This window comes from Aegilops tauschii, chromosome 7, assembly GCF_002575655.3.
Source record: "Aegilops tauschii subsp. strangulata cultivar AL8/78 chromosome 7, Aet v6.0, whole genome shotgun sequence".
NCBI lineage: Eukaryota > Viridiplantae > Streptophyta > Magnoliopsida > Poales > Poaceae > Aegilops > Aegilops tauschii.
In genome coordinates this window covers 523,116,417-523,131,753 of record NC_053041.3, presented here as the reverse complement: position 1 = coordinate 523,131,753, position 15,337 = coordinate 523,116,417, and the positions used below count along the sequence as shown (strand labels likewise).

General features: G+C 43.2%; 2 protein-coding genes across 4 annotated transcripts; one reads left to right on the top strand and one right to left on the bottom strand.

Annotated features, from left to right (window-relative positions):
* The first annotated feature begins 353 nt into the window (after nt 1-353).
* Nucleotides 354-7,021, top strand: LOC109769852 (uncharacterized). 2 transcript variants are annotated; one of them, XM_020328559.4, is made up of 12 exons: nt 354-785; nt 923-1,041; nt 1,132-1,238; nt 1,352-1,439; nt 2,687-3,827; nt 3,917-3,971; nt 4,050-4,131; nt 4,220-4,300; nt 4,388-4,492; nt 4,683-4,732; nt 5,481-5,646; nt 6,676-7,021. In XM_020328559.4, exons 1-12 carry the CDS (start codon nt 596-598, stop codon nt 6,739-6,741), a joined length of 2,250 nt encoding a protein of 749 aa, XP_020184148.1. In that variant the 5' UTR covers nt 354-595; the 3' UTR covers nt 6,742-7,021. The 2 variants fall into 2 exon arrangements, with proteins under 2 accessions (XP_020184148.1, XP_020184149.1); XM_020328560.4 differs by having other exon boundaries at nt 358-785; nt 6,679-7,021.
* Nucleotides 7,022-7,180: 159 nt separating this feature from the next.
* On the bottom strand, nt 7,181-11,972 carry LOC109769853 (lysophospholipid acyltransferase LPEAT2). Of its 2 annotated transcripts, none has more exons than XM_020328561.4 (13): nt 11,285-11,972; nt 10,091-10,271; nt 9,939-9,998; nt 9,586-9,749; nt 9,442-9,505; nt 9,272-9,340; nt 9,091-9,186; nt 8,861-8,905; nt 8,434-8,504; nt 8,179-8,245; nt 8,014-8,064; nt 7,715-7,873; nt 7,181-7,633 (listed from the first exon to the last, which is right to left on the bottom strand). In XM_020328561.4, exons 1-13 carry the CDS (start codon nt 11,773-11,775, stop codon nt 7,487-7,489), a joined length of 1,665 nt encoding a protein of 554 aa, XP_020184150.1. In that variant the 5' UTR covers nt 11,776-11,972; the 3' UTR covers nt 7,181-7,486. The 2 variants fall into 2 exon arrangements, with proteins under 2 accessions (XP_020184150.1, XP_040250405.1); XM_040394471.3 differs by having other exon boundaries at nt 9,586-9,762; nt 11,285-11,933.
* Nucleotides 11,973-15,337: the final 3,365 nt, after the last annotated feature.

The following is a 15,337-nucleotide window of genomic DNA, read 5'->3' as shown; positions in this document are numbered from 1 at the left end:
TGCTCGGCTTCGATGTTATCATCAGATGACAGTGCAGGCCTAGCTGTGGAGACAAATGGACACAGGAGTCGTTGGTTTGTTAGTTAGTTATACAACTTGCAACCGTCTTTACACAAAATCCAAATCCAATACTACTCCCAGCAGTACTTTATTAATTGCAAAATGGCACGGGGATCGAGTCGGAAGACACCAGAATACGCACGGAAGAGGACAAGGATCCTATTACGGCAAACTGCGGGGACCAGATCGAGTAAACTGCCACCACCTGATTAGTCGATAATGATCCCCCATAGAGATTCCCCTAGTTTAGGAAACTTTACTAATACCCCCCTGGATCCTCCCTGCCTCGGCCGTTCTTCTCTTCCCACCTCATCGCCCAACCCAGCCAGACAGACGAGACCCAGGCGGGCGCCCCACTGTCTCTCCTCGGTATTCTATTCCTCTCCCGATTTCGCCTCGCCATTCCTCCCCTCCAATCCGCCCGGCGACGCTGCGCGCGGGGTCCTCCGCCTCCTACGGCGCCGGCGACAACCCGCCCGGTGCTAGGGCTCCGGTGACCTAGCCCCCCTGCCCCGGGCGATCGCGGGGGAGATCCATGTCCGCGGACACGCCCCCGCTCCCGCCGCCCGCGCCGCCGCTCGGCGCGCTGGATCCCGAGCCGGAGCCCGCGCAGCCGCTCGAGCCCCCCGAGGTGATGCACAAGACGAGGGCCGTTGACTTCCTCGGCCGCCGCACCCCCATCGTCTACCAGAACGACAACGGGCCCTGCCCGCTCCTCGCCATCTGTGAGAGCCCCCCGTCCCGTCCCCTCCTCCCGCCTCTCCTCCCCCGCTCGGGTTGGTGGATTCCGCGCGCGGCGCGGGTTGGTTTTGCTCCCGATTTCACCTGCGTGGGTTTTGGCGCGCCCGTTTTTTGGTTGCAGGTAACGTGCTGCTGCTGAAGAACGTGATCAGCCTGAACCCGGATGCGGGCGAGGTGTCGCAGCAGAAGCTGCTGTCCCTCGTCGCCGACCGCCTCATTGACTCCAACAGCAGTGCGCAGGTTCGGCCAGCTGATCAGCATTCCCGCCGTTAAGTTTGTGGCCGTTTGCGATGTTCATTTCTGAAAATAGGGTTGGGTTGCGACTCGCAGGGCAGGGACGAGGAGTACGCCCGCAACTGGGAGCACAACATCTCGGACGCGATAGACCTTCTACCGCGCCTCACGACTGGCATCGATGTGAATGTCATGTTCAGAAAGTACGTTTGAGGTTTCCAGATTGAGGGTCGATGTTTTATGGGTGCGAGTGTGTGTGTGCATATATATGGCATGTAGATTGTTGTTCTAAGGTGCATTTATGTCAACGTTGCAGGGTTGATGACTTTGAGTTCACCCCAGAGCGCGCCATATTTGACCTTCTGGATATTCCATTATACCATGGGTGGATAGTCGATCCTCAGGTATTACTTGTCCCTATGACATATTAGGTTTACATGTTGCTTTCCTGCAATGACAGAACACACTACGAATTGGCTGTTACATGACCAACAAGTAACCTTTGATTTTGCTTGGTACTTATTGAGATTGGTATAGCCTGTCTCACCTAACTTGCATACAACAGCCCTAATACTTTAGGTGAGATGCAAATTTTTGACACATGAATGGCCAGGTTCATAAACGTGAGAAGTCAGTATTTGTATGCCCGTGATCTTGATTAAAGGATTCAATGCTATCTTGCATATGGTCTTGGTACTTTTTCCATCCATGTTTATGTTTTTCAATTTTGGTAATCACGATATTACGTAGAATGATGTAGAATATACGCATATGGGGAATACTTAAAAAGTTAAAATATATGTGTATAAAGCACTGGCTGCTGTAGAGTGTGCAATGTCTTTTTGCTTCCGAAGGTATTATGCATGTGCAAGAGTGCAAGACTATACCATCTTTAAAATTTCGGTCACCCTGAGTTCTGAACCCTGTCAGCAATATTTACTACATACTTATAACACTACATATTCATTCTTAGAAGTCAGAGATATTTTTATTGTGATTGTTTGTGTGACTTTATATTTGGTCCCTGGAGTCTGTTTGCTTGCAATTGCATGCCCTTTATCTGTAGTGCAGAGGAGTTCCCTCTTCCCTGCTTTTACTAGCATTGGGATGTTCATGTGACATTAGTTTTCTTTCTTTTGACCTCTTGGTATTGGTAAAACGAACCACATTTTTTTTACGTTAGGTTGCTACCAACTGTATTCCAGTCTGCAGCCTAAACCATCGGTCCTAATTATGGCTATCTGTTGAGATGAATTGTCAACTGAGGGAACTGATTCTCTTACTCCGATGCCCCTCACTTTCACTCTTTGTGTTTTAATTGTCGCTTGGGTTGCTTCTGCAAAAGGTTATGCTTGCATACGGACATTATATTTAAATTCCAGTGCATGTTTGGTAGACTTATTTTTTGTACTGAAAAACTCAATAATTGATGACCTGTTTATATTATGCAATGCAATTCCACGAACAAAGACGCGTGACTAACACGGTTTCTGGCTGTACGTACGTGAATGCTAGATGCGCTCTTGTTCAACATCCATGTCCGCTTAAATGTGTCACGTGACTCATGGCTACAAAATAGATACAGCATCACTTTATTAGCTGTGCCTATAACACCAATGACATGCTAATACTGCTTCATATCAATTTCTAGGATACTGACACTGCTAGTGCCATTGGATCAAAGTCATACAATGCTCTTGCTTCTGGGCTTGCTGAATTTAAGTCAGAGAAACCAGCAGAAGATGATAAACATGTTGCAGAGGAAGAAACTGTTGATTTTGCTGCTGCAACAGCAGCAGCATTAGGGGTTCCGTCACCTACTGTTTCTCTAGGGATATCATTTGATGAAAGTACACTCTCAGATTCAGCTGAACTGCAAATGAGACGAGGCGACCGTGAGGAAGACGAGGAACTAAGGAGAGTCCTTAGTCTATCCAAAGCTGAAAGCACGAATGTTGTTGATGGATCTGTTTCCTTCAGCACTTCGCAGAGTCATTCATCCTCCAATATAGAGGATACACCACGTAGTGAGAGCTTTGTATTAGAGGCACCTGAGGTGGTAGGACCGTCAAATAAAGAGGAAGGTAGTCATGATTCTACATTACAGAACACAAATTCTGATGCTAATGTTAGTGAAGTTGCGTCTTCAGAATCTGAACAAGCTTTGACCTCCAAAGAAACAGAGGAAGATGGGAAAAGGGATATGTTAGTAGAGCACCTTGATATACCTGTTCAATCTTCAGAATCTACTGTTGCCTGCCCTTCTCATGAATCTTCTGTTCTCGATGGCGAAGCTTCTGCTCCTGCTCCTGACCTCGCTGAAGCTAGTAAAGAAACCTGCAGAGAATATTCTACCATGCAAATTCATGACACTCAGGCTTCTGATGCTGCCCCTCAGGTTTCTGATACTGAGAACAGCTGTGACTCGGCAACTGTAACTGGTCAAGCTACTCCTATGGGTGCTACACCTCAGGCTTCTGATACTGCCCCTCAGGTTTCTGATACTGAGAACAGCTGTGACTCAGCAACTGTAACTAGTCAAGCTACTCCTATGGGTGCTATACCTGAGCAGGATGAGAAAGTTGTTTCTCTAGACACTGCTGTGCTTGCCTCTTCAAACATTCAGGGGAACGAGCCAATCTATCAAGGAGAAGAGCACATACTTGGCAGTGGAAACATGGCATTTCAAACTGAGGAGCCAGTGTATGAGGGTGAGGTGGTTCTTGCTGAGCAGGCTGACAAGATAGGGGAAAGTAGTCAATGCTTGAAAAATGGAGCTGCAGATCATCAATGTGAGATATTTTCCAGTTACCAGTTGTGCAATTGGGTCATGAATATTTATTCACAATATTTATCTTTACACTCCTTTGTTTGTTTGCAGGGGACCTGATTGATAATTTTCTACAGAGCACTGCTAACCAGCTGACTGTCTATGGGTACATATCTGTTCATGGGTTTAAGCGCATGGATTTCTCTTGTTCATAATTAATGTGGCAAAATTTTCATCATTACAGTTTGTTTTGTCTACAAGAGGGTCTCAAGGAAAGAGAGCTTTGTGTCTTCTTCCGCAATAACCACTTCAACAGTATGTTCAAGGTATGATAATTAATTAAGTCAGACTATTTAATTACTGTATAAGCTATTAAGCTTGCTGTCTTTATTTTTTTCCATGCTTTTTGTGCAGTATAACGGAAGTCTATATCTCTTAGCAACTGATCAGGGTTTTTTCAGCCAAACTGATTTGGTATGGCAAAAGTTGGATGAGGTATGTAATAAGCCCTCTCCACCAACACTTCTATTCACTTGAAATGGAAGTTACTGATTTGTTTTGTTCTCAACTGGCAATCATTAGGTGAATGGAGATGGGGTTTTTGTCACTAGTAACTTCACACCATTTACGGCTGAAACTCCCAGAAATGATTCATGGAATCAACAGCAGGCCATGACGACTACTGCTGTATGTGCAACATCAATAAATTTTTGTTATTGTCATTGGGTTCTATTACCTCCGTCCCAAATTAGTTGACTCAGATTTGTCTAGACACGTTTTAGAGTTAGATACATCCGTATCTAGACAAATCTAAGTCAACTAATTTGGAACGGAGGGAGTATAAGATTATATAATCCATTGTTTGTTCTATCCTCAGGACTATATTGCTCAATTTGACAATTCCACTATGCCGAACTCATCTGGAGAGTATGCCCCTCCTACTCTTTTTTTTTTGCCAAGTTCTATGTTGGTCAGAAAGCAGATCTTATCCAAATTACTATTGCATAACATTTTAACCTTTGCAACCATGTTAATATTTGTATTGTCAGATATGATGTGATATTATGATGCCAGTTGAAGCTATGTAGTATTTTCCCACTCTGCTCTTCTTAGTTATGCCTTTTGCTGTTCCTGGCTCTGTTCTGCACTTCTGCTTGTTTTAGGCTTGCAATCCAGTCTGTTCTACTGAGTCTTGTGGCTATTTCCCATTCTAGTTCCTTGCCTGGTTGATGAGTTGGTTGGGGATCTTGAATTTTGTAGTGATCCTTTTGTTCTCTATACGTCTGGTCACTTAAAATACTGCCGGCAATCATAGTTTTAGATGCATTATCAGTAGGGTATGATCGATCACTGATCCAAGAGATGGTTGTAGGCTTGTAGCACCTGTGTGGTCTAGGTTAACCTGTTTAACAGGTTAGCATGACATTAGCCTGACTAGGAAAATGTGTATGAATTATCCTGTTCAACAAGATAGCATGACATTTAGCCTGATTAGGAAAATGTGCGTGAGTTATCCCATTTAACAGGTTAGCCTGACTAGGGAAATGTGCAATGATAAAGAAAACTGTACAATGCATGGTTGCAGGCAATAGGCGAACCCTCAAATATACTTGTATTTGCACGTGTACATTCCCAAGGCCTAACCTGAGCGCATGGTTTTCTTTTATACTGGCAGCTCGGATTTAGAGCTAGCTATCGCACTTCAACAACAGGAGTTTGAGCGACAGCAGCCTCCACCAGAACAGCAGCAGCCTCAACAACAACAACAGCAGCAACAGACGCAAACACACCAGACACCCAATCAATCATCAAGCCGGCTAGGACTTGTTGTTGGCCCAAGGGTATGTTTCCTTTGGCTTGATGCATGTTGCTAAATATAGCGAACGTCTAATCATCATGGCCAGTAAACATCTACTCCCTCTGTTCATTATTACAAGACGTTTTGGATATTTTGGTATGGACTACATATGGATTGAAATGAGTTAACAAACACACTAAAACACGTCTATATACATCTGATTGGAAAAAGGTTACAACATCTTATAATAGTGAACGGAGGGAGTAACTATCACGCATTGCCTGCTACAATTATTATATTCTTTATGTCCTGACAGCTGTCATCCCATTATTCCCATAGTTAAAGGTTAAATGTGGGAGATTTGTGAACCTGTATATACCATGTTGCAAAATGCAACAGGTACATGCCAGTTTTGACCTAGTACTTTCATTTTATTTGAGTGAAACATGACCACAACCCCTAACCCTGAAGTCACATTGGTTCTGCTTGTGAATCCTGAAAACTACTCCATCATACCATACTAAAGTTGAGACACTTGTTTTGGGACGGAGGGAATAACTACTATGCTTGAACCACTTTTGTACTCAAGTGGTATTTTAATGTCAACTTGTGAACCATCTATATTGTTGCTACAATGTCAAAAGCTACCTATTTTCCATATTTTACATGAAATTAATAATATTGCCCAGAACCAGTAATTATCCATTTAGTCATGGATCCTAAATAGTAAATTCCTCTGTAGTCCTTACACTGAAATTTATCATTCCTGGTGGTTTTTACCTACATTTTCACCGCTTATGGTATCAATGATTCACAATCGCTTAGTAACCAGGCGGCCTATCTTTGTCCTAGCCTACTTTACACATTTTATATCCTATATACTCCCTCCCTCCGAAAAAGCTTGTCCCTCAAATGAATGTATTTAGCACCAAGTTAGTACTAGATACATCCATTTGAGGGACAAGCTTGGGACAAGCTTTTTCGGACGGAGGTAGTATATATTTAGTAACAATTCTTATGCAGCCGGTTCATGCTTTCACTTGTCTGAATCACTTGTGGTTTAATTCTGCAGCAGAGGTCAAATGTCCCACCGCCTGCAAGAACCGAGTCGAAGAAAGAGAAGTGCATTGTAATGTAAAGATATTCCAGGAACAGAACAGGAGAAAGGAAAAAAGAGACAAGAAGCACCATACATATACTGTAAAAAAATCTTCTTGTCTCGTGCCACGGCACGGCAGACTAATTTTTTCAGCCAGCCTACTTGAAGCCGTTTCTTGTTTTAGCTCTCTTCATTTCTCCTTTGTTTTCCCTCGTGTAAATACCCTCCCGGAAAGCCATAAAACGTGAAAACAGAGGTGCTGTCGATGTGTTGACGCTGCAATGTGATTGATCAAACTCAACTCAACGTCCATATAAAACCGTGTTGCCTACTGAGTAGACTCGACTCACCGTCCGTCAAAAGCAGTATTCAGTATTGCCTACTGATGCCGTGCAACTTGTTTACTCACGCTTATCTCAGTTATAAGTGTTACGATCGTGCAGTACTTCAGTTATAAACGTGCAAGGGAAAGCCAGCATTATCTTCCCAAAAACTTCTATTTGATGTTACAGGTGCTTTCTATGTGCACATCCAATTCAACAACCATATGCAGAATCCATTGTGCCACAACACTCCTATCTACACATATCCCCTCGAAGAATAAATGGAACAAAATTGCCACGCTGTACTGGTTAGCCAGTTTGAGATGCGCAAAGCAAAGGTATAGCTGGACTTTGATCTGTCTACTAAACGGACCGTGGAGTGGCGCAATCACCCCTCTACACAAAGGAAGGGTAACAACTCCATCAACCATCAAACTGAGGGGTTACAACTCCATCAATCATCAAACTATCTCGATGTAAACCTCCCCGTTGATCCGGCCAGCGAAGAGGGCGATCATGAAAGGGAACCTTGCAAGGCATGCCACAAAGTCATCCCTGCTGATTTTGTCGTCGTCATCAATGTCAAACGTCTCGAACAGCTTCAGCATCTGGAATCGGAGAACAGACAGGGTGAGTCAAGTCGGCACACTAATGTTGCATCCAAGTGGACCTGAAGGTGGAAAACTCACCCCATCGTCTGCTGGAGGAAGCATGCCCGACCGCAGGGCGTCGGCTAGCTGTGCAAGGGATATGTCAGAGGTCCCGGGGGCCTTGCATTTCTCGAAGGCGGTTTCGCACACTCCCTCAAACAATGGCTGCTTCCTGAGGTGCGCACACCCGACCAGGAACTGTGTACATCAGGTAGTACCGTGGTAGCATGTTAGGAAAACATACAGCAAATAGCCTACAACGATACTGGGTAAACATATGGCCATATATGTAGAACCATATGCCAGCTGCGAGATAAGACTGCGTTTCAAGTCAATACCTGTCGGAATGTGACGGATTCCTTATTTTCAAAATCGAAGTAGTGAAATATCTGAAAACAATTATGCGAGTTCAGCAAAGATGATAGTTTCAAATAAGTTTTCTGTCAATTTTGTTGTAAGGAAATTAAGCTTGATGGCATTTGCAGGGAGGAGAGTGTTAGTACCTTCTTGCATAGAGGACTGCAATCTAGGCCAAAAATAGCCCAAAAATCTTGTGCTTTAACACGTCCACTGCAAGAATTGGTTAATTGTATTTATCACTACACTGCAGAATGACAGAACATAATAGGCGTGTCTACATATAAACAGAGAACCAAGATAATATTGCATCCTTTAAGCAAGCAATCCTTAATGACCAAACTTTTACAATCTTCTATGAGGCAATCCAATAGTTGTCACTTAAGGGACGAAGAACTTACTCACTGTCTGGATTCATAGCCAAAAAGTGCTCCAAGAGTTCCATTGCTTCTGCTGTGCTTACACCATACACCTGAAAACAGATGTAAAGAGAATCAGATACTACCACATAGCTGAAAGCAGTATGCACAATACTTTGGAAAGAGCCAACATGTGAAATAAAAAGCTGCGTGGATCATGGAAAAAAAATCAACTACGTACAAGTCTACAACTATCATTCATCTATCCTCACAGAGAAGAAAAATGTCTCATTATAGTGAAGCAAGAGATACCTCTAGATGCACAAAGAAGCAAACTTAAAGGCAAATGAAATCAACGTTGTACCATAACATTTTGTTCAATACTAGCACAACTTCACAATCTTATGATGTTTCTTTGATAGGTTTGTTCACCAAGTTCTACATACAGTGTAATTTAAGAAAGACTTACTTCTTTTACCCAAGCCATTTCCACCATATAACTTGAGCAGTTGGCCTGCAAACGGAAACTCAGCTTATTAGAGTCAAATTCCTACTTCCTACTCAAGGGGACGCATGCCCATCTCCAGTTACCGCCATTTGAAATTCTGGAAGATTCCATATGGTAAGGACTCCAGAAAACAAAGGTCAAAGCTGGCACATGAATTTAGAATATAGACCGTGTTGTAGGTGGCCTGTTACCTTTCCAGCTTCTTCTGCTCTTGACGCAATCATTGAATCAGCATATGAATAAGAAGTCGGTAAAACATTAAGGGCGTGTGCCATAGCATAGCTGGTCTGTAGAATAAAAATATTATGACCACATTGCTACAGAAAACCATAGGTGTTGAAAGGACGATTCATTTGAGTAAAACAGTATTACATTCTCTGCAAAATGAAGGGCATTCTCTTGCTTGATCTCAGGGGGGTAGACAATAGGGAGGTACTCTACCTGTAAAATCAATTATTCATATAAGGAATGAGCTTATTGTGTGAGGAATTGCTGCCAATAAACATGACAGATAGTGGCTGAGGTGTGCAAGAAATGCAGACCTCCATGAAGTTGTGAAACTGGGTGAACATCTTGAACATGAGTGCTATTAGTGATATGTTTCCCCTGAAACACAATGACAATTATGACAGGGAACAGCACAAAAAGAAAACAAAAGAAGAATGTATAATCTTAGAGATACTAACCAGGATTGGTCAAAGTGCACATGGGGGTAACGAACAACAACTGGTTGAACAGGGTAGCCAGGTATGAATGCTCCATGTTGGAATGAGATCAGGAATCTCCCATTTGTTGTAGTGCCTTCAGGGAACAACAGGACACGCGGAAAGCTATTGCCAGCTGCCTTTCTCTGAAAGCACATCCTAAAATGTACCATATGAACACAATAACTAATAGACAATCAAGTTGTTTGTCTTATGTTCTAGTATGAGTTGCATGGAATCAACTTTTAAAATTAGTTACGCTGTGCACTTTAGATGACAAAAGTAGGAAGTGCAGAACAACTATGGGGTCAAGGCCTGATGGGAAGCATCCTAACCTTTATTTCATTCACAGCTGACTTCCTTGAAGCTGGCGAGAATCTATCAACGTATATAACCTGTAAGATAGGTATAAATTGTCATAAAGTTTGACACTTGAAAGGAACTTGCAAATTGAGATGCTTCAAGAGGAGAATGTAAAGGAACATGCCTGCATTGCTCTTATGATTGTTCCAACAAATGGTATGGCATCATGGGAATCCGATGAAACAATGGTTGGGAACAATTCATAGAAGAAGTATATGGGATCTATGTATGATACATGATTGGAAACGACTATAGGTGCAAGCTCTCTAGGCGCAGGCCTTCCTTTTCGTGTGATCCAGTGATACCTGAGAGTACAAACGAGTGGCCAACAAATATCAGACAGTACTCAATAGCAATATAAGATGAGAAAATATGATAAGTATGCGGTCAAAACCAGAAACCCTCCAGTAAGTATAAACAAGCAGTAGAGCGCATTGTACAAATGATTTTTCGCCAGTTAGCTTTTCATTTTATTTCAGGGAAGGTTGGTAAGCAAGGTTCCTCACCAGTCACCACTTTGACATCGTTTTAAAACATTCAATGAATTGTACCCAAAACATTCAACTGAGCAATTGCCAGTAATGTAAAGCATAAAGCCGTACAGCACAAGAACTGTGCTTCCAGCATGGAATATCATCATCATTTGAATTATCACACATTATTCCCATTTGAATTATCCACAGTCACACACATTACGGACCACCTGATTCCTGCCCCCAAATAATAGGGGTGGAACCAAATTACCGGTAGTAGTTTTGTTGAAATAAGTGTCCTCCACTAATTCTTGAGGTTCTCTCTAGCAAGCTCCTCGTATCAAATTGGCGAGGCATCATCACCAGCAATGTTCTGATCTAAAAACCCAAGCAAAAGCTAAGCAGAGGGAGACGGGCCGTGCAAGAATCAGTTTCCAACCTACGGTGAACTGTGATATATTAACCAGATGGCCCTCCCGTTCCTGTCGGTCAGCCGTATTAAGTGCATGTCGTAACAAACAAAGTCACCCGCACGGTCCTTCACCTTCCGAGCTGATACGGCGTCGGCGTCGCCCCCACCAAACAAATCGCTGCCCACACACGTGCCGCAAGGCAAATCCCCCCCAAATTCTGCAAACCAACCAAACATCTCCCGATCGCGTCATCCATCCGCGGCAGCTTCGGCATGTGTCGCCTCGCGGCCGAAACCTAATCATCTAGTGAAAAAATTCGAAGCTTCCCAGCGGCTCATCGATCGAGCGCCAAACGTTCAGATCAGATCGAAACCCAATCCGAGCAGAGCTGCTGCTGCAGCTAACGGCGCTTGCTGAGGCGGAGGCACTGACCCGAAGGAGAAGAGGATGCAGCGCGCGGAGAGCCTGGTGACCCACATGAGCCGGCGGCGCCAGGCCGGCATGGGGCCGGCGCCCTCCCGCGGGCGCTCCCGCGAGTCGGTCCAGCCGCGCAGCGCCACCCACGTGGCTGCGTACCCGATCGCGATGGCCAGCCCGAAGAGCACGAGCCGCGCCGCCGCGACCGGCGCGAGCAGCAGCGTCCTGGCCCACCCGTACGGGCCGCCCAGCCACGGCGTCCTGTTGCGGAACGGGTCGGCGGGGGACGGGCCCGGCGGCCGCGGCGGGCGGCTGTCCTCCGAGAGGAACGCGAACGGGTCGCCGCCGTCGCACACCGAGGCGGCGGCGCAGAGGTCGTCGTCGCCGTCGTGGCCCCGCGCGTGGCCGTTGGCGGCGCGGGTGGGGGTGGTGGGCGTGATGGAGTCGGAGAGGAGGGGCGTGGCGAGGGAGGAGGCCGGGGTAGGGCCATGATTTCGAGAGGCCATGGATGGGGCGGCGGGGGGAAGGCCGGTGGGGACAGCGACGGCGGGAGGAAGCGGGAGGCTGGAAAAGAAGCAATGGAGGAGGCGAGTTATGGCTTATATGAAAAGCAAATTGCGAAGCGGAGGGAGGAGGAGGAGGAGATGATCATTTTTGTGGTCGTGGGGCTCGTGGCCTCGTGGGTTCCTTCTATTTTGTGTTTGCGTTTTGGCACTTTCAGATCTTGCTTTTCATGTATCGCCCCGGGTCAGAGAATGGTAGGAGATCCTTTTCAGAAAAAAAGTATAGGAAACTGGAAATATAAAATAAAATTTGACGCAAGTAAATTTGCAAGTAGGGGGGGGGGGGGGGGGGGTTGCAAAACCTGAAAACGGCAGGAGTATTTGTTTCGATAAAAATAGGGGAAATGCAAAACAAATATGGTCTCGTGAGAGATTCAAATTCCCAACAAATAATAATAATAATTTGGTATCGCAATTCTTTGATCTAAATCACTGCCATAGAAAAATACTCTAAATATATTCCTACAAAAGAAACATATACTTTCTCCGTTCCTAACTATAAGTTCTTTTAGAGATTCCAATATGGGCTACGTGCAAAGCAAAATAAGTGAATCCACACTCTAAAATATGTTTATATATATCCTTATGTAGTTCATATTGAAATATCTAAAGAGACTTATATTTAGAAATGGAGAGAGTAAATCTTATACTCTAGAGAGGGCCTTCACCTTTTGTCATTTTTTTAATGGAACATCTACATCTCGGTCGATTGAGAATTAGCCAACCCCAAGTTGAATTTACAAATTTATCCATAGATGCCTAAATTAATGTTTGCTTTCTTGTAAGAATTTGTTCATCTAGTACACAAAATGTGTTATTGTCTCGCTAGTTGATTTTTTTACGAACGCACACCAGGATTTGAACCCTGGTGGACTGAGAATACCACTGTCCCTCTAACCATCCAACCACAGGTTGGTTCACGTCTCGCCAGTTGATTTTACTAATATGTTGCCGCAGTTTTTAAAAAGTCCCCCTTGCTCACGTCAAAAAAAAGTCTCCCTTGTTGTACCATACCTGGCGGCAAGATAGTACAACAAGCAAATAGCGAAGCGGATGAAGGGGGAAGAGACGGTCATTTTTGTGGTCATGGGGCTCGTGGCCTATTCAGTTCGGTTTATTTCTTCTTTTTCTTGCATTCTGACACTTCCAGATTCTATTTTTTTCCTGTATTGCCCCCGGTCAGAGAATGGTCGGAGCTCTTTCTCAAAAGTTACTATAGACAATGAACATATAAAATAAAAATTTGACGCAAGTAAAAAGTGCAAAACCTGAAAAATGGAGGGAGTATTTATTTCCATAAACATAGGGAAAATGCCAAAAAAATATGGTCTCGTGAGAGATTGAAATTCCCAACAAAAAACCAACAAGAATTTGGTTTCGCATAAAATTTTTGTACTCTAAAGAGGACCTTCACCTTCTGTCATTTCTTAAATGAAGACATATACGTTCACCTTGTTGGGAATCAACCAACCCCAAGTTCAGTTTACAAATCTATCCATATATGCCTAAACTGATGTTCACTTTCTTATAAGAATTTATTCATCATGTACACACAATGTATTATTATCTCCCCGGTTGATTTTACTAAAATGTTCATACTGTTTTTTTTAAGTTCACCTTGTTGTACTTTAGACTGGTAAGCTATAAAAGGAAAACACCTTGTTGTGTTACTTTTTTCTTGAAGTTTAGAAAAAAAATATCTTACACAGGTTGATGATCGTGTCCAGTAAGAACGAAAAAAATCTTGAGCGATTGTAAATTAGCAGAAACCTTTTTGTAATCTATCTATGTGCTTCTAATTGCATTTTTTCCTGCACGCAATAGTTAATTTTAATTAATGGCATATTTAGTAACTTTTATTTAGTACACTAGCCCATGATTTACCTGTCCATATTACCGCGGTTGTGCAAATAAGCATTTACCAAAAAAATCATGCTCATAATTTACTTGCCAAATAAATTATTCGATTTGTAAACCCTTATTGTGTTACCAAAAAAATAAGATTGTATTTGGTAATTAATTAAATATGGGGTACCTAAAGTGTTTTTAGGTAAAACAGATGAAAAAACTCATAGATATGAGGGGAAAAACAAAATGGAGAGAAAAGGGGAATGTACTTAAGATTGTACTAAAGAAGCAGTGGACGACGGAACATTATGCTTGCTAAAAAGGAATTTAGATAAGTTTTGTTTGATGCTCGAACAAGGTGGGGTAGTGGGAAAATAGGTGTTGTAGAGGATGTTGAACTTCCGCAAAAACCTCCTCTGCCTCAAGGTGTGAACGCTACTTCTATAGTACTCATTAAAAAAAACCAAGAAATTATATGATTTCAGGCCCATCAGCTCATGTAATATAATTTATAAAGTGATCTCCAAGTGTCGTGTCTAGTGATTAGACCAAGGCCTGTACAGGATGATCTTATGTCCCAAGAGCAAGCCTTCGTTCCAGGTAGTTTGATCACTGATAATGCCCTTGTTGCCTTTGAGTGCAATCATTACATAAAGCAAGAGCTTCTATGCATACAAGTTGGATTTATCTGTGGCTTATGATAGTGTATTAGGGTGGAATGGGGTTTCTTGGAACAAGTGATGCAAAAGGTTGGGTTTCTCTCATCGACGGATTAACTGGATTATGACATGTGTCACATTGATGAGGTTTCTGTTAAATTAATGGGGCCCTCTTTGGATTCATTTGCACCAACACATGGGCTTCGGCAAGGGGGGCCCTTATCACTCTTTCTATTTCTTGTTGCCGCTGATGGATTCTCTGTTATTCTCAAGAATGGCATGAATTCCAATAATATCATGGTAAAAATCCGCCGAAGGGCGCCAAAAATCTCACACTTACTGTTTGTGGATGACACTATGTTGTTTTTTTAGGTTTCTCATGATGAAGCTACGAACATAAAAAGTGATCTTGATTTATATGGACTGGCTACTAGACAATGCCTGAATTATAACAAATGTTCCATATTATTTGGTCAAGCATACCCAGTTCCTATGCAAGAGCAAGTGTGGTTTTTTTAAAGATTACTAGCTCTTGTTTTGAGGGGATTATCAGTTAGTCGCACAAGCCTTGCCTATGTATAATATGGGAGTTTTTAAACCACCCTTCTCGGTGTGTGATGATTTGACTAGGATGGCCAGGAACTTTTATTGCGGATCGAAGAAGGGGTGGTGAAAGGTCCATTGGAAAGCATTGAATCACCTTCCTCGGACACACCGTTTTTCTGGTAATGTGTCATCTTCCTTGCTTGCGATTAGTCATGGCGTTGATATGCTAAAGAAGGACTTGCATAGTGTGTTGGTAACATAAGAGCCATCCGGATGTGGCGTGATAATTGGATTCCAAGACCGGATTCATATGAACTAGTAACAACGCAAGGGAGGTGCAAAATTCGATATGTTTCAGAGCTCCTGAATGATAATGTTTCCTGGAAACTTGATCTATTGATAAATTACTTCCTACCTTGTGATGTTCCAGAGATCTTAAGAATAAGAGCATT